At 37.1% G+C, this 19,213-nt stretch overlaps 2 protein-coding genes across 3 annotated transcripts in view; one reads left to right on the top strand and one right to left on the bottom strand.

Annotated features, from left to right (window-relative positions):
* Nucleotides 1–2,026: 2,026 nt before the first annotated feature.
* Fundc2 (FUN14 domain containing 2) lies at nt 2,027–19,199 on the bottom strand. Its single transcript, XM_052171825.1, has 5 exons — nt 19,093–19,199; nt 15,094–15,244; nt 9,952–10,027; nt 9,049–9,180; nt 2,027–5,675 (listed from the first exon to the last, which is right to left on the bottom strand). The coding sequence occupies exons 1-5, from the start codon at nt 19,175–19,177 to the stop codon at nt 5,598–5,600; spliced, it is 522 nt and encodes a 173-aa protein (XP_052027785.1). The 5' UTR covers nt 19,178–19,199; the 3' UTR covers nt 2,027–5,597.
* F8 (coagulation factor VIII) overlaps nt 18,880–19,213 on the top strand; it is a 201,958-nt gene continuing 201,624 nt past the window's right edge. For both annotated transcript variants that reach the window (XM_052171818.1, XM_052171820.1), the window contains exon 1: nt 18,880–19,050. The gene's annotated coding sequence lies outside the window, so the exon portion shown is untranslated. The remainder of the gene's footprint in view (nt 19,051–19,213) is intronic.

Genomic DNA, 19,213 nt, shown 5'->3' with positions numbered 1-19,213 from the left:
ATGCCACCTCATTGTCCTACTAAGGGAGACTATAAGCTAGGCATAGCCTTAAAAACAAAAGTTTTGCCCTGCATTATCTTAGTTTTAGCTCCTGGGTTTTGACACAGTAACACTAGGAAGTACTTTTCAATAGTAGTGGGTAAATCAATTGTAGGGTGACATTTGGGCAGCAGGTTTTCAGCATATACTGATGGCAAAAAAAACCCTACTTTTCCATTTTGTCATAGTATTCCTTTCTTCTTTACAATGTAACTTAGTAAATTGTGATATTACACTTTGTGTTCAGTACCCAGAAACCATTTCAAGTTAATTTAAAAATATAATTTAAAAAGTATTCTCTTGTTAACAGAATTGTAATTTTCTTAGCACCTACTTCTAACTCTTCAGTGGTTCTCTGTTTTCACTGATCATCAAGAAAATCTGAGGAATGTGAAGCCTCAAGCATGCCATAGTGGACCAGTGTAGTCAAAACCATTAGGACAAGAGCCACACATCAACATTTAAAATTCTACAGGGGATTCCCTTGTGTAAACAAGGATTAGAACTCATGCTCTTAGTAATCACATCATTTCTTAACATTTTATTATTGGAAAAATGAGATAGTTTTGATACATCAAAAATGCGAAGAGAGGCACTGGGAACAGAAAGGAGTAGGAAGAAGAAATGACAAAGGAAAAGAAGGCAGGCAGCCTGGCTTTTCTTCAAATTCTCCAGCTCCTAAGAAGAATAAAAGCAGGGCAGGATCTAAGCAACACTGCATAGGTTCTGGGAAATCAGGTCCATGACTAAAAGTTTTCTCCAGTAATCTGATTAACTGAACAAAGAACATATTTTAAATAAAGGCTCTACTTCACAGAGTCAAGTTTTCATGACAAAAAGAAACTGCTAATTTAGGAAGCGGGTTCATTTTCCTGTAGGAATGGATAGGCAAAAACTTCCCTCTCAGATGAAACACTGATTGTATGAAAAAAATTTCAAATTCATTTGTATATCTGTTTCAGGAAGAGATTTTTGATGTTTTCCCAAACTAAAAGTACAGGTATAAAATAAGAGCTTAACCCTTAGCTGTGTATATCTTTCTGACATATATGAAATAAGAATGAGGAGGACATTCTTAATAATTAATTACAGACTTCTACCTTCAAACACCGCAGCATACACCTTAAAACTACAGTAACTAGAATTACATAGCTAATGCTTTGTTGAATCTATTTGAATTATGTCTGGTCTGTTACAATCTATGAGACATTAACTTCCCAGATCCAGCAGCAAGGGCTCTGGCCCAAATGATGGGCCATATGGGGGTGTCAAAAACCTTAAAACTGCTTACCAATGTCTAGAGTGTCATGGCAAACAAAGTGTCATTTGGAGGAGTCTTGTTAGCATGTAATAAGAATGATCACAAAACAGTGGGTGGGCTGCTCTTACACAGGTAGGGATCCCCTGGATTTCTGATTTTAAAAAAATGGTATTACAGAGCCTTGCATAGAGTAGAAATGTTGTATCTATCCATTGAGCCTACACAAGCATGCCAGAAAAGAAACTGCCTCCTACTCTCCCCCTTGGCCTTCTGTCTGATGGAGAATATCATAAGGATTGCAACTCTGTAGCAGCATTCTCATCTTACCCTATCCCTCATGGGAGGTGCATTTGGTCAAAGGGTTGTTCAGTGTGGTAAGGATGAAGGGCAAAGCCATAGTGTCCTTGAGGGGCACCAGAAGTGAACCAGGAGCTATAGAGTAGTGATGGAAATAATGTTATTGCATTTCTGCCAGCAAGAGGAAGCAAAAATACCAACACATTTTCAAACACCAAGCTTCTCAATATGTTATATATTGACAATGCTCAACCTCTTCATCAGGGAAATTCAACTCCATCACCTCTGGTAAAGGGACTATCATTTTATTGGACTCTGGGTCTTTGAAATAAAAAAAAAAGAAATAAAACATGTGCCCCTCCAAACAGGTCTTGCAAATTGTATTATTTTGGGTATCTATTTCTGTAAAGAGACACTGTGACCACAACAACACTTATAAAAGAAAACATTTAATTGGGGCCGGCTTACAGTTCAGAGGTTTAGACCATTATCATTATGGTGGGAAGCATGGCAGCATCTAGGCAGGCAGACATGGTGTTAGAAAAAGAAGGAGCTGAGCTTTACATCCAGATCAGTAGGCAACAGGAAGAGAGTGAACCACTATACCTTGCTTGATCTTCTGAAACCTCAATCCCACTCCCAGTGACACACTTTTTCCAATAGGGTACACCTACTTTCAACAAGGCCACACCTATTAGTGTCACTCCCTATGGGGGTAATTTTCATTGGAATCATAAACACTAATCAAAACAAATGTATTCAATGGTGTAACTGCCTCACCCTGATATCATTTAGGTTGTGCATGGAAAGACAGCTAGCTGCTATTTTCAGAAAATTTAATCTCCCATTTAAACTTAAGCCTGCTTGGCTATTCTGTTCTCACAATGTTGGGGATTGAACCCAGGGCCTCACAAACACTAGGCAAATGCTCCATCACTGAGCTACATCCCCAGTAATCTCCCATTTAAGATGAAGCAAAGATGATGACTCAATGAGGCCTCAATAGAGGTTCCCAAAAATGGTTGAGGGTACTTCAGTAACTGCTGACCTAAACTGGGACTTGAAGCACCTAGTGACTAATAACCCTCTGCACCACCTCTACACAAACACAAGTGGAGCCTGACCAAACTTCAGGATATATTTATAGATTCTATTTCAGACATGGGTAGAATCTAAGTCTAGACCATTATCTATTATAACCTTTTGAAGGAACTCCAATCCGCTAATCTTTGTTGTACCCCCTAATAATCACAAAGAAAGATGTATCAGAAATCAGCTACCAACCCATTAGAGAGGTACTAAATGACCACTCCCCACCACATACCCAAAGGGGCATTGCAGTAGCTTTTGCTGTCACCATGCCAATGATATCGTTGAGACACAGGGAGAACATGGCTACAGCAAGAATCACCATAAATGGCACAGCTCCAAGAAAAATACAGAGAACTATAAAATAGATGATGGTACACAGTTATCAATAAATATACTGTACATACAAAGAGGATTTAAAACACTGGTTGTTTTTGATATTAAAGAACCATTATTATTTTTTCTGTAACTTTTTTTCTGTATTATGTTTTTTTAAAGTTTTAAAACAAATTTTTTTTGAGAACTACCTTTAAGAAGCCTGTATTTTTTTTAAAGATTTATTTATTAATTATATGTAAGTACACTGTAGCTGTTGTCAGATACTCTAGAACAGGGTGTCAGATCTTGTTACAGATGGTTGTGAGCCACCATGCAGTTGCTGGCATTTGAACTCAGGACCTTTGGAAGAGCAGTCGGTGCTCTTAACCACTGAGCCATTTTGGGCATGTCACTTCCAGAGGACCCTGCTATACCACTCCTGGGCATATACCCAGAGGATTCCCCAGCATGTAATAAGGATGCATGCTCCACTATGTTCATAGCAGCCCTATTTATAATAGCCAGAAGCTGGAAAGAACCCAGATGTCCCTCAATGGAGGAATGGATACAGAAAACGTGGTATATATACACAATGGAGTACTATTCAGCAATTAAAAACAATGAATTCATGAAATTTTAGACAAATGGATGGAGCTGGAGAACGTCATACTAAGTGAGGTAACCCAGTCTCAAAAGATCAATCATGGTATGCACTCATTGATAAGTGGATATTAGCCTAGAAACTTGGAATACCCAAGACATAATAATCCATATGTCAAATGATGTCCAAGAGGAACAGAGGAGTTGCCCCTGGTTCTGGAAAGGCTCAGTGCAGCAGTATAGGGCAATACCAGAACAGGGAAGTAGGAAGGGGTAGATGGGGGAACATGGGGAGGGAAGAGGGCTTATGGGACTTTCGGGGAGTGGGGAGCCAGGAAAGGGGAAATCATTTGAAATGTAAATAAAAAAATATATCGAATAAAAAAAAGAAGCCTGTATTTTAAAAAACATTTTTTTAAGTTTTTAAAAAATACTTAGATTTTAGTATTGAATACATATTGTAAACAATAAAATGGCAGATATTTTATAATAATTGATAAACGAATACAATTCCATGATTGCTGTAGGCAAGCAATTGATACCTGAGGAAATCACTGTACTCTCTTATGTTTCCACAATAAATAGTGAAAAATCATCTTAAAATTTTTTGAGAAAAATATATACCAAGGCAGGTTATACTACCATGTAAGGAAAGATGATTAATATATATTACAAGTAGAGTAATTTGTATTGGCACAAATAAAATCAAAATGTAGTGAGGAAATGCAAATAGGAGAATCCTAAGCAATTTTACATATCTATTAGTAGTTTCAATTTTCAACAGTATGTCATTAAGGTGTGTCAAAAAGTGATTATGTTGAATGTATGACCTTAAAAATACACTATTGCACAGAGGATCAGCTACATATCTAAGAATTCATTTAGAGTAAACTTAACCTATAACAGTGAGATTTCTTTATACAAATAAATATATTTAAAAATATTTGAAATCTATTAAGTAAGCCCTGTGAGTACAATGAAGATGACAGAAGACTTGGCTTCTGTAAGATGATTTTCTAGTTGGAATTGAGATCATGGTAATAACTATTACAGAAAAATGTAAAGTATACATAGACTTTTATTTTAAACAATAATTCTGATGGAGATTGCATTTGATGAAAATAATTTATTACACGCGTGCTATTCTCACTTCTGAATGCCCATAACATCTCTTTAAAATTCTTGCTTAAGGGACTGGAGAGATGGCTTAGCAGTTAAGAGCACTGACTGCTCTTCCAGAGGTCCTGAGTTCAATTCCCAGCAACCACATGGTGACTCACAACCATCTGTAATGGGATCTGATGCCCTCATCTGGCACAGAGGTGTACATGCAAACAGAGCACTCGTGTAAAAGAAATGAATTTAAAATTCTTGCTTAAATTCTGTATTTTATGAAGTTCTTACAGCTGGTTTCCATAAAGATCTACCTACCAAATATAATACATATATTACTTTCACACATCTTTGGCAGAAGTTCATTTATTTAATATTTAGTATTTTTAGTTAGGTACTTACACTCCCATTTTGGCAAGACAATTACAGCAAGTATAAATACTGCTCTTTCTATAGCCTAAAACCAATTTAAAAAGAAAGCATATACCAAGATACTAAAATCTTTCATGCTTAAAGGCAAATGTATTTGGTTTCTTTTCATGTATCATATATTAAGGTATCTACATGCTGCTTTTCCAAATCGAGTTTGGAAAAGGATCTTACATAGGGGAAAAGGAACATTTTTGCTAAGCTATACACCAACCAAGTAAGGAGGGTATTGGAAGAGTTAACATTTACTGTCTCTTCCGATGTGTCAAGATTGAGAAGGCTTGTATTAACCTTGCACCAGGAGAAGCCTATTCAAGCCATTCAGATTTGCTACAACAGGGAGGAAGGCACAGGAGAAGAGGAGGAAGAGGAGTGCCAATTGTCCTATGTTGGAGTGTAGAAGCTACTGGCAAGAAACAAACAATAAAAACAGAAGAATGAAGTGAAGTTCTTAGGATGCCATGCCGAGCAAAAAGCCTCCAAAAAATCCTCCAGTCACTAGAACATTCTTCTTCACAAATGACACAACCTGAAAAACAGATGATTTGATACTGAGTTATTTTACTACAAAACTTCCTGTTCATCTACGGTTTAGTACATACATGGATAGACCTATAGATCCTATATGGATCTCTTATCAATTTATTATCTCTCCTGACTACTTCTCTTAGAATGTAAATGTGAAATAATATATTCAACATTCTGACCTAATCATTTCCTTTTGTTTTTGCATTATGTGGTGTGTGTGTGTACATGTATTTGTTGTACATATATATGTGTGAATATGTGCACATACATATGAAGGGCCAAGATTGATAGGTGTCTTTCTAGTTCACTTACATTATATACTGAGGCAGGATCTCTTCCTGGACCTAGAGATTACGATTCAGGCTAGCCAGCTTGCTCTGGTGACTCTTACCATATCCCTGGGACTAAAAGCAGGCCACCTCACCCACTTACATGAGTGCTAGGAATCCAAAACTGTGGTCTTCAGACTTGCATGGCAAACACTTTACCCACTAAGCCATATCTCCACGTCAGGCCAAATCATTTCTTGAAGTTAAGCACTTTACAACTATGTAAACCATTTGCACTATTATATTCCCATCACTCTGAGTCCATCCTCCTTGCACCATTATGCAAAGTACACAGTGTCTCTTCACTATCTCAATCTAGATGTCCTAGTTAGCTTTAAACTGTCAACTTAACACACCAACCATCATCTGAGAAGAGAATCTTAATGGAAAATTGCATATTTCAGTGTTTTTCAACCTTTGGGTCTTGGGTTGCCTAAGAGCATTAGAAAACACAGATAATTTGCATTATAATTCATAACAATAGCAAAATTATAGTTATGAAGTAGCAATGAAAATTATTTTATGGTTGGGGGGTCACTTCAACATGAGGGATTATATTAAAGGGTTGCAGCATTAGGAAGGATGAAAAACACTGACCTTGATCATATTGACCTAGGCATGTTGTAAGGGACTGTTAGCTAATACTGGATGGCCTATCATACTGTGGGCAGCACCATTCCCTAGACAGGTGGTCACAAACTGTACAAAAAAGGTAGGTGAGCATAAGCCTGTCTGCCAACCAGCAAAGAACATTCTCTGTAATTCTTGACACATGGTCTTTGGCTATGAATTGATTCCTTGGTCAATGCTGTGTGGGACAGAAAGCAGACAGCAACGACCCATTTGTTTTTCTCTGCTCTCAATTTAGGATTAGCTGTCCAAGTTCCTGCCTTGACTTCCCCTCAATGATGGCCTCAAACCTAGAATTGTAAGCTGAATCAACCCTTTCCTCCCTTAAGTTGCTTTTGGTCAGAATACTTTATTCCAGAAACAAAAATGAATCTAGGATATTTTGTCTCCTTGTCACACTTTCACTGCAACCTTAACTCTCCAAGACTTTCACATTTCCTCAAACACAGTTCTACTAGAGGAAAATTTAAAATATGTACGTATATTTTCATATGTGTATCTGGGGATTATGTATATATGAGTGCACATTTATGTGTGTGGAGGACATATAGCATCTATAGCTATTTTTACTCTATATGAGGAAGTTGGGTAATTGTGACAGAGACTATAACTCAAAAACTGAAAATAGTCACCATCTGGTTATCTTCAAGAAAAGGCTACCAACCCATTATCTAAGTATTTCTATTAATCTTGTGCAGAACAGAGTTTGGCTATTTCAAAGATGAGGTGGCACAGAGATAAAATGTAATTAGAAATGTTCACGTTAGCAGTACACCCACCCATTGGCAGTACACCCCACCCACTGTGGTACCCCAACTCATGTTTTTTTTTTTTTTTTTGCTTTGTTTTTTGAGACAGGGTTTCTCTGTGTAGCCCTGGCTGTCCTGGAACTCACTCTGTAGCTCAGGCTGGCCTTGATCTCAGAAATCCACCTGCCTCTGCCTCCCAAGTGCTGGGATTAAAGGCATGCACCACCACCACCTGGCGGTGCCCCCACTCTTATAAGAACTAGTTAACTATAACTACTATCTTCATCTCCTTTGTATCCTCATTCACTGACAGAGGTCATCAAATATTTCAATTACTAAGCTTTACAAGAGGTTGGAAAGATATCTCAGTGGTTAAGAGCACTGGTTGTTCTTCCAGAAGACCCAGATTCAATTCCCAGCACCCACATGACAGTTCACAGCCATTGGTAACTGTTCTTTCATGGGATCTGACGCCTTCTTCTTGCCCACTACAAGCACCACAGGTACACACTTGTATCTATACGTATACAGATATACATATAAGCCAAAACCCATACACATAAAAAATAAAGTACATCTTTAAAGTGCCTTAATGAAATGCAGTAGGTAGCACATGCATGTTAACCTAGCACTCAATAGATTGAAGCTGGAATTTAGGGCCAGCCCGGATTATATAATGAGACCTTGTCCCATGCAAATTGTTTTTACAATAATGATATTCTTTTTTTGTTGTTTTGTTTTTTTTATTGATATATTTTTATTTACATTTCAAATGATTTCCCCTTTTCTGGGTCCCCACTCCCCGCAAGTCCCATAAGCCCTCTTCCCTCCCCCTGTTCCTCCATCTACCCCTTCCCGCTTCCCTGTTCTGGTATTCCCCTATACTCTTGCACTGAGTCTTTCCAGAACCAGGGGCCACTCCTCCATTCTTTTTGGACATCATTTAATATGTGGATTATGTCTTGGGTACTCAAAGTTTCTAGGCTAATATCCACTTATCAGTGAGTGCATACCATGATTGATCTTTTGAGACTGGGTTACCTCACTTAGTATGATGTTCTCCAGCTCCATCTATTTGTCTAAGAATTTCATGAATTCATTGTTTCTAATGGCTGAATAGTACTCCATTGTGTAAATATACCACACTTTTTGTATCCATTCCTCCGTTGAAGGACACCTGGGTTCTTTCCAGCTTCTGGCTACTACAAATAGGGCTGCTATGAACATAGTGGAGCATGTGTCCTTATTGCATGCTGAAGAATCCTCTGGGTATATGCCCAGGAGTGGTATAACAGGGTCCTCAGGAAGTGTCATGCCGAGTTTTCTGAGGAACCACCAGACTGATTTCCAAAGTGGTTGCACCATCTTGCAATCCCACGAGCAGTGGAGGAGTCTTCCTCTTTCTCCACATCCTCACCAACACCTGCTGTCTCCTGATTTTTTGACTTTAGCCATTCTGACTGGTGTGAGGTGAAATCTCAGGGTTGTTTTGATTTGCAATAATGATATTCTAAGAGTGACATACAAAATATAGCTTTTGTCTCACTTCTCCAAGTTCTTTGTTATCATAAAGCTTTTTATACTGCTGAGATAATTATATATCCTGTTTTGTACACAAAACTGTCTGTACTTTTCATATACTAAATCTAAACAAAGCAAGTCTTACCTCCTCAGCTTTGCTCTTGACTTCAGTTGGTATTTGCTTATTCTTACGAATCTTCAACTGCTCTTTGGCCTTTTTCATGTCTTTTTCTACTCTTTGCCAGTCAACTTTGATGTATCCAGTATGGTTTGCCAGCTACAAATTTAACAGTAATAAAAAAGTAATGAGAAACATGGTCTTTGGCATTTGTTGCCAAGATAAATATTGAAATAGGTAACCAAAACTCTTCTGACTTACTATTTTGGAGAAATTTGCTATTTTTTTTTTGGTGACCTTTGGGCAACATGTACATACTATATTCAATGTGCCATGTTTGGTAATAAACAACTGTCTTCAACTGTTGTCAATCATTTGTAACATTGAGTTTTACAAAGTTTTAAGTAAAATTTAAAAATAAGATGTTAAAATGAAAGCCAAAGTAGTAAGTTCAATGTAAACAATTTTTCAAGGAAATGTGGACAGAATAAAAATGACACAAGTATGTTGTTTCTGATAAATTAGGGTTATCCATAACACCCTCAACCAATTAGTTACCCAAATAAACTAGAGAAACTATGTATATATAAAGTAAAACATTAGCGCCTATAAACAGTGAAGTTGTTCTAGAAGTCAATAAGAAAAAAAAAATTGAGCTGGAGAGATAGCTCAGTGGTTAAGAGCACTACTCTTCCAGAGGATCCAAGTTTGATTCTCAGCAACCACATGGTGGCTCTTAACAGCATAAATGTAAAATAAAATGTGACTAGGAATTAAGATTTCACTCAAATGGTTAGTAGCATTCAAAATAGCACACAAAACCAAATGTATAAACGATTTTAATGTAATATATCCAGGGCCATAATTTCTCACAATATGTTCATGGGCAAGTAGAATTTCTAAACACCTAGGAAAACTTAACATACAAACCTGAAGGAGAAAGAATCCACCTCCTACAGCTGTTGCAGCCAATTTCCCAACCTTCTGGAATACAAAACCAGTGCACCTATGAAACCAAACCAAGGTCAGATATGACAAGCTGTCAGATGTATACAAGCACGAACTTCTAACAAAGCTCATATCCTACTTTGAAATGATTTAGCTCCTTTCTACCATGTACAGAAACAGAAACCCATGCTAGCCTCTAGGCTCCTAGAGTTCATAAGTACCCATTATATATTTCAAAGTGCACATCCTAGCCCATTTCACCTCCACCTCTACCCCAAACCCAGGAGCTGTTTCAGTTAACAGGTTTCCTTTCTCCCAGACCCACTTTATTCTCTGTATAGACCAAGTGCCCTCCTCCCCCACACTCTCCCTATTCCCATTCTTCTCTCACTACAATTCCCACTATTCTCTCTCTTGATATTCCCTGCTAGTCTCCCTTATTTTGCAAATATGGCCATGTTCTGTCTGATTCTTTTTCTCTTGGCTCTGAACTTTTTCAGATGGTCTTGGATGTTCTTTCTCTCTCTTATCCACAATAAAAATTTCTTCCTATCTCCAACCATGGAGCAGCCATTTCAGGGGTTTCGTTACTAGGCCCCTGGCATATACTAAGAATACATGCATGTATCACTCCATATCAATCTTGTCAACAAAAATGTATAGGCAATCTGGCCATAGTAATGCATGTCTTTAATCTCAGCACCCGGGAGGCAAAGACAGGAGGATATCTGTGAATCTGAGGCCAGTCTGGTCTACATAGAGAATTCCAGATAGCCAGGGCTATGTAGAGACCCTGCCTCAAAAAATTATATACAAAGAGTCTAAACACTCTCTTCACAAAGAAGATATTTCAAGCTGGAATTTTAAAAGAAGGAGGTTGAAGAGATAGTGTAGTGAATAAAGTGCTTACTGTGCAAGCATGAGGACTAAAGTTCAAATCTATATAAAACTGGGTGCTTTAAAAAAGTAAAATCTATCTATATGCTATGTATAAGAAACCCTTTTTAAATAGAAGACTTTATAAAAGACAAGTAGAAAATCCATGTATGTGTTTCTTCTGGCTGCTGCCCTGTGTGCTTCTTTTCTTGCCTGATTTTGTTGTGAAGTTGTAACCCTGAGTAAAACAGCTCAGAGTTCTATGAATTATGCTAGAGCAATGGTTTTCAATCTTCCTAATGCTGCAACCCTTCACTACAGTTCATCATGCTGTAGTGACCCCAACTATAAAATTAATTTCATTGCTATTTCATAACTGTAATTTTGCTACTGAAATGAGTAGCAAAGTTACATTAAGTATGAGTCATAATATAAATATCTGTGTTTTCTGATGGTTTTAGGCAACTCCTGTGAACAGATTGTTTAAAGCACAAAAGGGTCATGACCCAAAGTTTGAGAAAAACTGTCCTTGGACTGGAGAGATGGCTCAGTCATTAAAGGCTAGGCTCACAACCAAAACTATAAAAGAAACACTGTCCTATAGGATTATCAAACACAATAATGTCTTCAGTAGTCCCAAACTCTGGAACCCAATAAATGACTTTAGGAAATTTTATTTCTACATACAAGTAATAAGTAACAGGAAAATGAAAGATTTTTGAGTAACAGTACTAACAATAACATCAAGATATGAAAATTTACACAGGTATTTAGGAATCTATGTTGCTCATATATTGTTATATATTGGCCTTATATCAATAGATTATATATAACCTATAAAGATGAAATAAATACAAGAAAATAAAGTAATAGTGATCAGAAATATATCATATCGGCACCAAGACAAATCAATATTTAAATGAATTGGGTTATTTTAGGTGATTTGTTTTGGTGTGTGTGTGTGTGTGTGTGTGTGTGTGTGTGTATGAGTGTCCGTGTTCAGTTGCATATGTACGCACATGTAGAAGTCAGAGGCAACTTGTATGAGTCAGCTCTCTCCTTCTACCATGTGGGTCCTGGAGATTGAACTCAGGTCCTCAGGCTTGATGCCAAGAATCTTTACACAAGATATCTTATTGACCAACAGACAGATTAATTTAATGAACAGATGGTAAATAGATATCTTTTAAAGATTTATTTGTTTATTTTATATATATTTGAGTACACTGTTGCTGTCTTCAGACACACCAGAAGGGGGCTTCAGATTCCATTAAGGACAGTTATGAGCCACCATGTGTTTGCTGGGAAATGAAATCAGGACCTGTGGAAGAGCAATCAGTGCTCTTAACCACTGAGACATCTCTCCAGCCCTGTCCCCTGCCCCCTCCCCCAACTGATTTTTTGATACAGGTATAAAGACATGATATTGAAGCATACCCTGTTCTGTTCCCTTTTTGTATAGGTTTAGACTGTTTCTACTTTTAGGTATTACAAATAAAACTAGGAACATTTGTGTGAATTTTTTTATATAAGCAACTACTTTCGTTTATATTGTTTAAGTGCCAACAGATAGTATGGCTAAGCCATACTACAAATGTGGTATACAACAGCACTTGGGACACAGAGGAGGATCACAAGTTCTGGACCATGCTTGAAGGGCCTTCGTAGACTCAGGCCTACCAAACAGTACTGTACTGGCAGCATCTTGTCCTTTCCCCTTCCCTCTCCCATAAATTGCATCCCTAAAGCTAGTCATCCTGATGAATGAGTCTGGCATAAGAAAACATCCAAATAAGGGAACAGACCCTTGATGGCTAGCTTTAGGGATGTAATCTGTGGTTTACATGGGAGAGGAAAGAGGGAAGGGCAAGGCCTGACATTACCATGTTTGCCAGGCCTGGCCCTGCTAAGTTTCTTCATTGTTGAGCCAAAGACTCCATTGCAAAACAAAACAAAATACCACACACACACACACACACACACACACACACACACACACACCTACCTCTTAAAAATGAATACTACAAAAAATTACTTCACGGGGGAAAAACATGGAATTTAATAAAAGACAATTCTTAGTAATAAATAAATACATATAAAAGTCTTCAGTTTTACCTCTACCTGAGAAAAATACAAGCAAAATCACAATGAGAAAAACATTATCTATAAAGGCTAGCAAGAAATTACCAGTATGGCAACAACGAATATGGTCAAGGATGTAGTATAATAAACAGTTGGTCTTGGTGGCAATGTAACCACTTTTAGGAAGCAGCCTGACATTATGTCATGAAGGTGAAGACACATACACCCAATAACTTAAGAGACTACTAGGTAAAGACACCATGGAAATATGTACCCATGCACAATAGAAAATTTGTATAAGGATTTCATATTATTGTCTACATTATTCAAAAATAGAAAAAGGTCAATTAGAAAAATATCCTGTGGTATATTCATACAGTGGAATTCTAAATACAAATGACAGTGAAGGAACTACAGCTTCATATGATATGGTTGAATACAGAAAACATTTTTAAAAGCAAGAACCAAACCAGGCTGCATCAAGCCTTTCCAGGACCAGGGCCCTCTCCTTCCTTCTTCTTGGGAATGATTTGATATGTGAGTTGTGTCTTGGGTATTTAGAGCTTCTGGGCTCATATCCACTTATCAGTGACTATATTCCATGTGTGTTCTCTTGTGATTGGGTTACCTCATTTAGTATGATATTTTCCAGATCCAACCATTTGCCTAAGAATTGAGGGCTTATGGGACTTATGGGGAGGGGGAAAACCAGGAAAGGGAAAATCATTTGGAATGTAAACAAAGAATATAGAAAATAATAATAATAAAAAAGAAAATACAGTTATATAAATTAAAAAAAAAAAAAGAATCAAACCAGGCAGTGGTGCTAGTGAATGTCTTTAATCCCAGCACTCAGGAATCATAGGTGGTTGATTTTGAGGTCAACCTAGTCTATAGTATAAGTTCCAGGACAGCCAAAACTACAGATAAATCCTGTCTCAAAAAGAACAAAAACAACAACAAAGAAGCAATAATCAACAGAATTCATAGTGATTGTATTTATTCAAAGTTCAAAACCAGATTAACTACAATTAATTATTAAAATTAAGAAGAAAAGCAAAGAAGCAACTGCCCAATAGCTTTTAGAGTTCTGGGGGATACTAGCCATATTTTTTAGCTTCAGTGGTTGTTATATAGGGATTTTTTTCTCCAACTATTCCTTATAGATAGCTGTGTATTTGCATTATAATAACATTTTTCAAAAGGAGTTTCTGAGATTGATGAATTCATTATCCACTCACTGAATTGGATCTAAACATTTTAAACACATCAACAAAAGAAAACTGCCATATTAACATCTGGCATAGATAATATAAATGCTTAACATCTTAATCTACCACTGCCATGTTCCCTTGATCTAGAATCTAGATAAACTTTCTGAGCCTCAATTTCTACAAAAAGGATATAGATATTAAAAGTACCAAGTCATTTTAAGAAGGAAATGAGATACCTATATATAAACTTTAAATGGTGCCTGCCTATATGCATGGGTTTTGGCACCAGACATGCTATGGTACAATTAAGGGGATGGTTTTTATTTTAGATATGAGAAAGACAACAGCCAGGGGCATCTGGAAGAGTCCAGAGCAGAAAGAGGAGTAAATTACACATAGTCAGTATTCTGGACATGGGCATCGTAGGAGAGAGTAGCAGGGGACAGAGAATAGAGCATAGTGAGACCAGCAAGAGCAGAGAATAGCCAGGTTATATGAAGTGTGAGTAGCTGTGGGGAGGGAAAGTCCAGTGTTAGGGCTTTGAGAAGCCTGAAAACTAGCATGGACCTTAATATGCTGATATACGTTAATTGGAGAGCCATATGTCTCTTTTACCAGAGATAAGGGAATGACTCCTTTGACAGAAGAGAATCAGTGTCACAAGTTCTTAAGGAATGCTGACTTTTATTTAACCACCAGAAATCCTCTTATAGTCCAGGCTGAGCTTATTTCTAGTTATTTGAAGTGCCTTTTGTAGTTTTGGGTTTGTAGTTTCTTTTGGACCTGACAGTACACACATAAATATCAAATAGTGTTTTCATTTGATGGTCCACTACATATTGAACAATTTCAGTGAAGTCAGTGTGTTTTCATTAATTAGAGTAGATAGACAGTTTCTGTAACTACATTACTAAACCAGGCACAAAAATTCAAAATCTTTAACACCACTTACCATCCAGTAACACCCCCAATTACCAGCTGGGTTGCTACACTATATTTTTCAGCTGATGGCCCAGATTCCTGCCCAAACAACTTACGCCACCAAGGTTGTTTTTTTGTTAATTCTGCAAGATCCAGTGCCTCAAATTTTCCATCAAAGTTTCCTATAAAAATGAAGATACGTAATTACTGGCTGCCGAGAAAGGAGTATATGTTTTCTTCAGTGGTATAGCCAATGATAAGGTGCCTATGCACTAGTTAACAATCTTTCACACGTTTCTATAAATAAGCGTAATGAAACTCAATGGGTCATCAAGAAGAGTATAATGAAGACAAGACAACAATTGAAGGGGATCAGAATAGGAAAGGACGAAAGTAAATATGATTAAAACACATTATATAAGTGTATAAAATCATAATAAAATCTATCATTGTATATGATTACTATATGCAAATAAAAAACTTAAAAAAGAACTAAGAAAATAAGAAAATATTTACTTTTATAATAGCTTTACACCATTCCTAACTAGATTATGAGATTTTAAAGCAAACAGCTAACTATTTTAAACAGTAAATTTTCTCTGAAATTCTTCATTGGAATTTTAGAAATTATGACTAAAATAAACAAATTTGAATACATGTATTTTGGCACCTTGAAAACTTAGGCTTAATCTTCTATTGTTTTTCCTCTCAAATTTTAAAACAATTAACAGACCTAGGAAAAAACAGTGGTATTGAATATAAGCATTCTAAATGTGTATTTTTAAATTCACCTCTTTAGGAGACGCCTACAAACAAATTTTCTGTATTACATAGAACTCCAGTAAATAAGTAAACAATGTTTGGCTGGGTGCTTTTTACTAGACAATGTGCTTAGTAACAAACTATTTAATTAAATGCACAGGAAAAGATACTACTTATTAATCCAATTTTGTAATCAGGAAACAAAGTTTTGGAGTGTAGTGCTTAGACAAGGAAGGGGAAACAAGCTAACGAAATGTCTAATGCCTGGTTTGTAGAAAGATCATCTTGGGTTTACCTACTATGTCTAATCCTTCTTCCTTGGAAACATACTGCATTAAGATAACGTCAAAAACTCAGCATGCAAGACTGTTTACAAACAAAAGAAAAAGCCAAGAATTGTCATTTTTAAAAAAAGAATAGAAATTAGAGGCAGAATCAGAAATGATTTAAAAAAATTAAATGAGCGGCTGGAGAGATAGCTCAGCAGTTAAGAGCACTGACTGCTCTTCTAAAGGTCCTGAGTTCAAATCTCAGCAACCACATGGTGGCTCACAACCATCTGTAATGGATCTGATGCCCTCTTCTGGAGTGTCTGAACACAGCTACAGTGTACTCATATGCATAAAATAAATAAATAAATCATTTTTTAAAACTTAAAGCAAAACTGTTCAAAAAGTTTCACACATATATAATTGGAGTCCAAGAAGATTACCAGAATAGGAGAGAAGTAACATTCAAGAGGCATACTGATGTAACTCAATCAAGAAATGTCAAGTGGAACTCTAGAAATGAACAAGGGAATGAAAGGCACTTGAATGAATACTCAGGCTGCTATCTAAATGAATGCTATTGTACAAAGCAATACATAAAGTATCTTGTAAAACATAAAATATATATAAAATTAAGCAGGTGATTTCTAAATTATTAGCAGGTAAAAGAAAAAACAGTAAACTATAGAATATTCCCCTCCAAAATTTAGAGATTAAAAAAGCTAAGCCTGTGAGCTACACTCCTACCTGAGTTTCAATATTAAGATGTTCATTCTCTTGATAATATAATCCTTAGCAAAAAAATGTCCTTTACAGGTTAAGGCAGTACTTCTCAACCTGCAGATACAGACTCCTTTGAGGTTAAACATCAGATATCCTCATATCAGATGTTTACATTACAATTCATAACAGTAGCAAAATTACAATTATGAAGTAGCAACAACATTTTATGCTTGGGGTCTCTATAACATGAGAAACTGCATTAAAGGGGTATAGTATAGGAAGGTTGAAAACCACTGGGTTAAGGGATTTTAAAATGTATATAGACAGGCAAAGGACCAAGAATAATATTGAAGTTACAGTAGCTGTACAACAAACTGCCACCAAACATCATGAAACAAAGTTATTTTGTTTATGGTCTCTGATTCTGTGTATGTGGAATTCAATCACACCTTTAAGGCTTCTCTGTTATTTTGTGATATCGAGGCTTCAGCTAGAAAACTTACAGGGCAAGGCCTGGAATAATCTAAAAAGTCTACAGTCACATATACAGACTATTTTCCTCAGAGGCTAGAGTGGGCTTCCTTAATAGCATTGAAGTTAAGTTTAAGAGGTGACTGTCTTAAGCAGAGGAAAGGTCAAGGACCTGGAAAAAATTGTCATCATTTTAAGTTCTGGCCTCATTAGCTATTCAGTTTTACTACCACCAACCCGGCCTAGAGTAGTTCCCATCCAGATTACTGAGGAGAGAATATATATTCCAATTCTTTTTTTAAAAGATTTATTTATTTTATGTGTATGAGTACACTGTAGCTGTACAAATGGTTGTGGGCCACCATGTGGTTGCTGGGATTTGAACTCTGGATCTTCGAAAGAGCAGTCAGTGCTCTTAACTGCTGAGCCATCTCTCCAGCCCATATACTCCAATTCTTACTAGGATGGGAATATCAAAGTCCCACTGAAAACACACTATATGAGAAAATTCAATCTCCTATATGATACAGCCTAAAAAAATCGTAGGGAGAAAATTTAAGGGTGTTCAAAACTTTCAAAACTGCAGTTTGGGGGCAGGGCGGGGAGGGCAGTGAGACAGAGTTTCTCTGTGTAACCCCAGAATTAACTCTGCAGACCAGGCTGGTCTCAACCTCACAGAGATACACCCACCTCTGCCTTCCCAGTGCTGGAATTAAAGGTGAGTGCCTCCACTGCCTGGCTAAATTAAAGATTCATAAAGGTATAGTATTTAATAAGATGTTGCATTGACCAAAGTATACACAAAAAAATAGTTGAATACAAGGTCTAGAAATATATTTATATATACTATTATATAATTTTCCTAACAAGATACCCAGGTAATTCCACAGTACAAAGCAAATCTTTTCAATATGTTAGAAGCACTAGATATTCATTTTTTTTTAAAAAAAACAAACAATACATTCAACATATGGCTCCAGTCAAAAGTGGGATTAAGCTGGATATAGTGTCATGCAATTGAGATTCTGAAGCACGAGGATTGCTGTGTTTGAGGCCAGAGTGGACTACACCAAATTATCTGTTGGTGGTGGATGAAGTGGGATGGATAACAATCAAGAGTCTGCTCATTCAACACTGCTAAACAAAATTTACAAGCCTTGTCTATAGGCCAAGGAAAACAATAATAACTGTAAGCACTACGATTATGTAAGACTCAAGGTTTTTCAGGATTTTCTAAGTATTCTGTTTACCAATTTCATCGAGCATGATGATTATAGCTGACTTAACATAACTAAAAAAAAAGAAAAAGAAAACGGAAAAAAAGAAAGAAAAAGGGTATTCTACTGGGTTTTTATTTTGAGTAGGCCAACTAAAGTACCCTCCTATATCTCCTACTCTTTTCAAAACAACCAATAATACAATTAGGAAAGTACCAATGAAAATGGGGACTGCATGTGTTTGAGAGGCAGAAGAGACAAATACACTCATGTAAGGCAGATCACTTCTGAGAACAGTAAACTGGATCTCCCTAGGGATACCTCGGTAGGGGCGGCGGCGCTGACAGGCTAGAGGAACTAAGCAGAGATAACATCCCGGGGCAGCTCAAACACCAGACTAACCATGACCTTGTCCTGGTCCCAGAACACCCGCCAGAAAAGTCTCCGCGCTGCCTTATCCAGGTGCTATTGAAGCTGCCTGGGGCAGAAGGAACCCAGCAGGCGACCCAGCAAGCGACCAGCTGTCTATCAGTCTAGGCTACAAAGGTGATTCCACCCCCGCCCTTGTGCGCGTGCTCTCGCCTTTACCTTGACTGTTCGCAGCCATTTCGGGGGAACTAGTATCGCGATGACACAGCTTCAGATCACGAGACCAGGAACAGGCGTTAGTCATCGCAGCTGGCTTCCGGCAAATGGAGCAGATAATTCC

Source organism: Apodemus sylvaticus, chromosome X (assembly GCF_947179515.1).
Source record: "Apodemus sylvaticus chromosome X, mApoSyl1.1, whole genome shotgun sequence".
Taxonomy (NCBI): Eukaryota; Metazoa; Chordata; class Mammalia; order Rodentia; family Muridae; genus Apodemus; species Apodemus sylvaticus.
Note: the sequence above shows the minus strand (reverse complement) of the source record. Positions and strands in the feature narration are given on the sequence as shown.

Excerpts from the sequence above, each read along its gene's own strand:
- Fundc2 (XM_052171825.1), bottom strand. The coding sequence starts at position 19,177 with ATGACTAACGCCTGTTCCTGGTCTCGTGATCTGAAGCTGTGTCATCGC. Across the intron at positions 15,245-19,092 it reads AATGGCTGCGAACAGTCAAG|GAAACTTTGATGGAAAATTT; the intron begins GTAAAGGCGAGA and ends TCATTTTTATAG. Across the intron at positions 9,181-9,951 it reads GTGGATTCTTTCTCCTTCAG|CTGGCAAACCATACTGGATA; the intron begins GTTTGTATGTTA and ends TTAAATTTGTAG.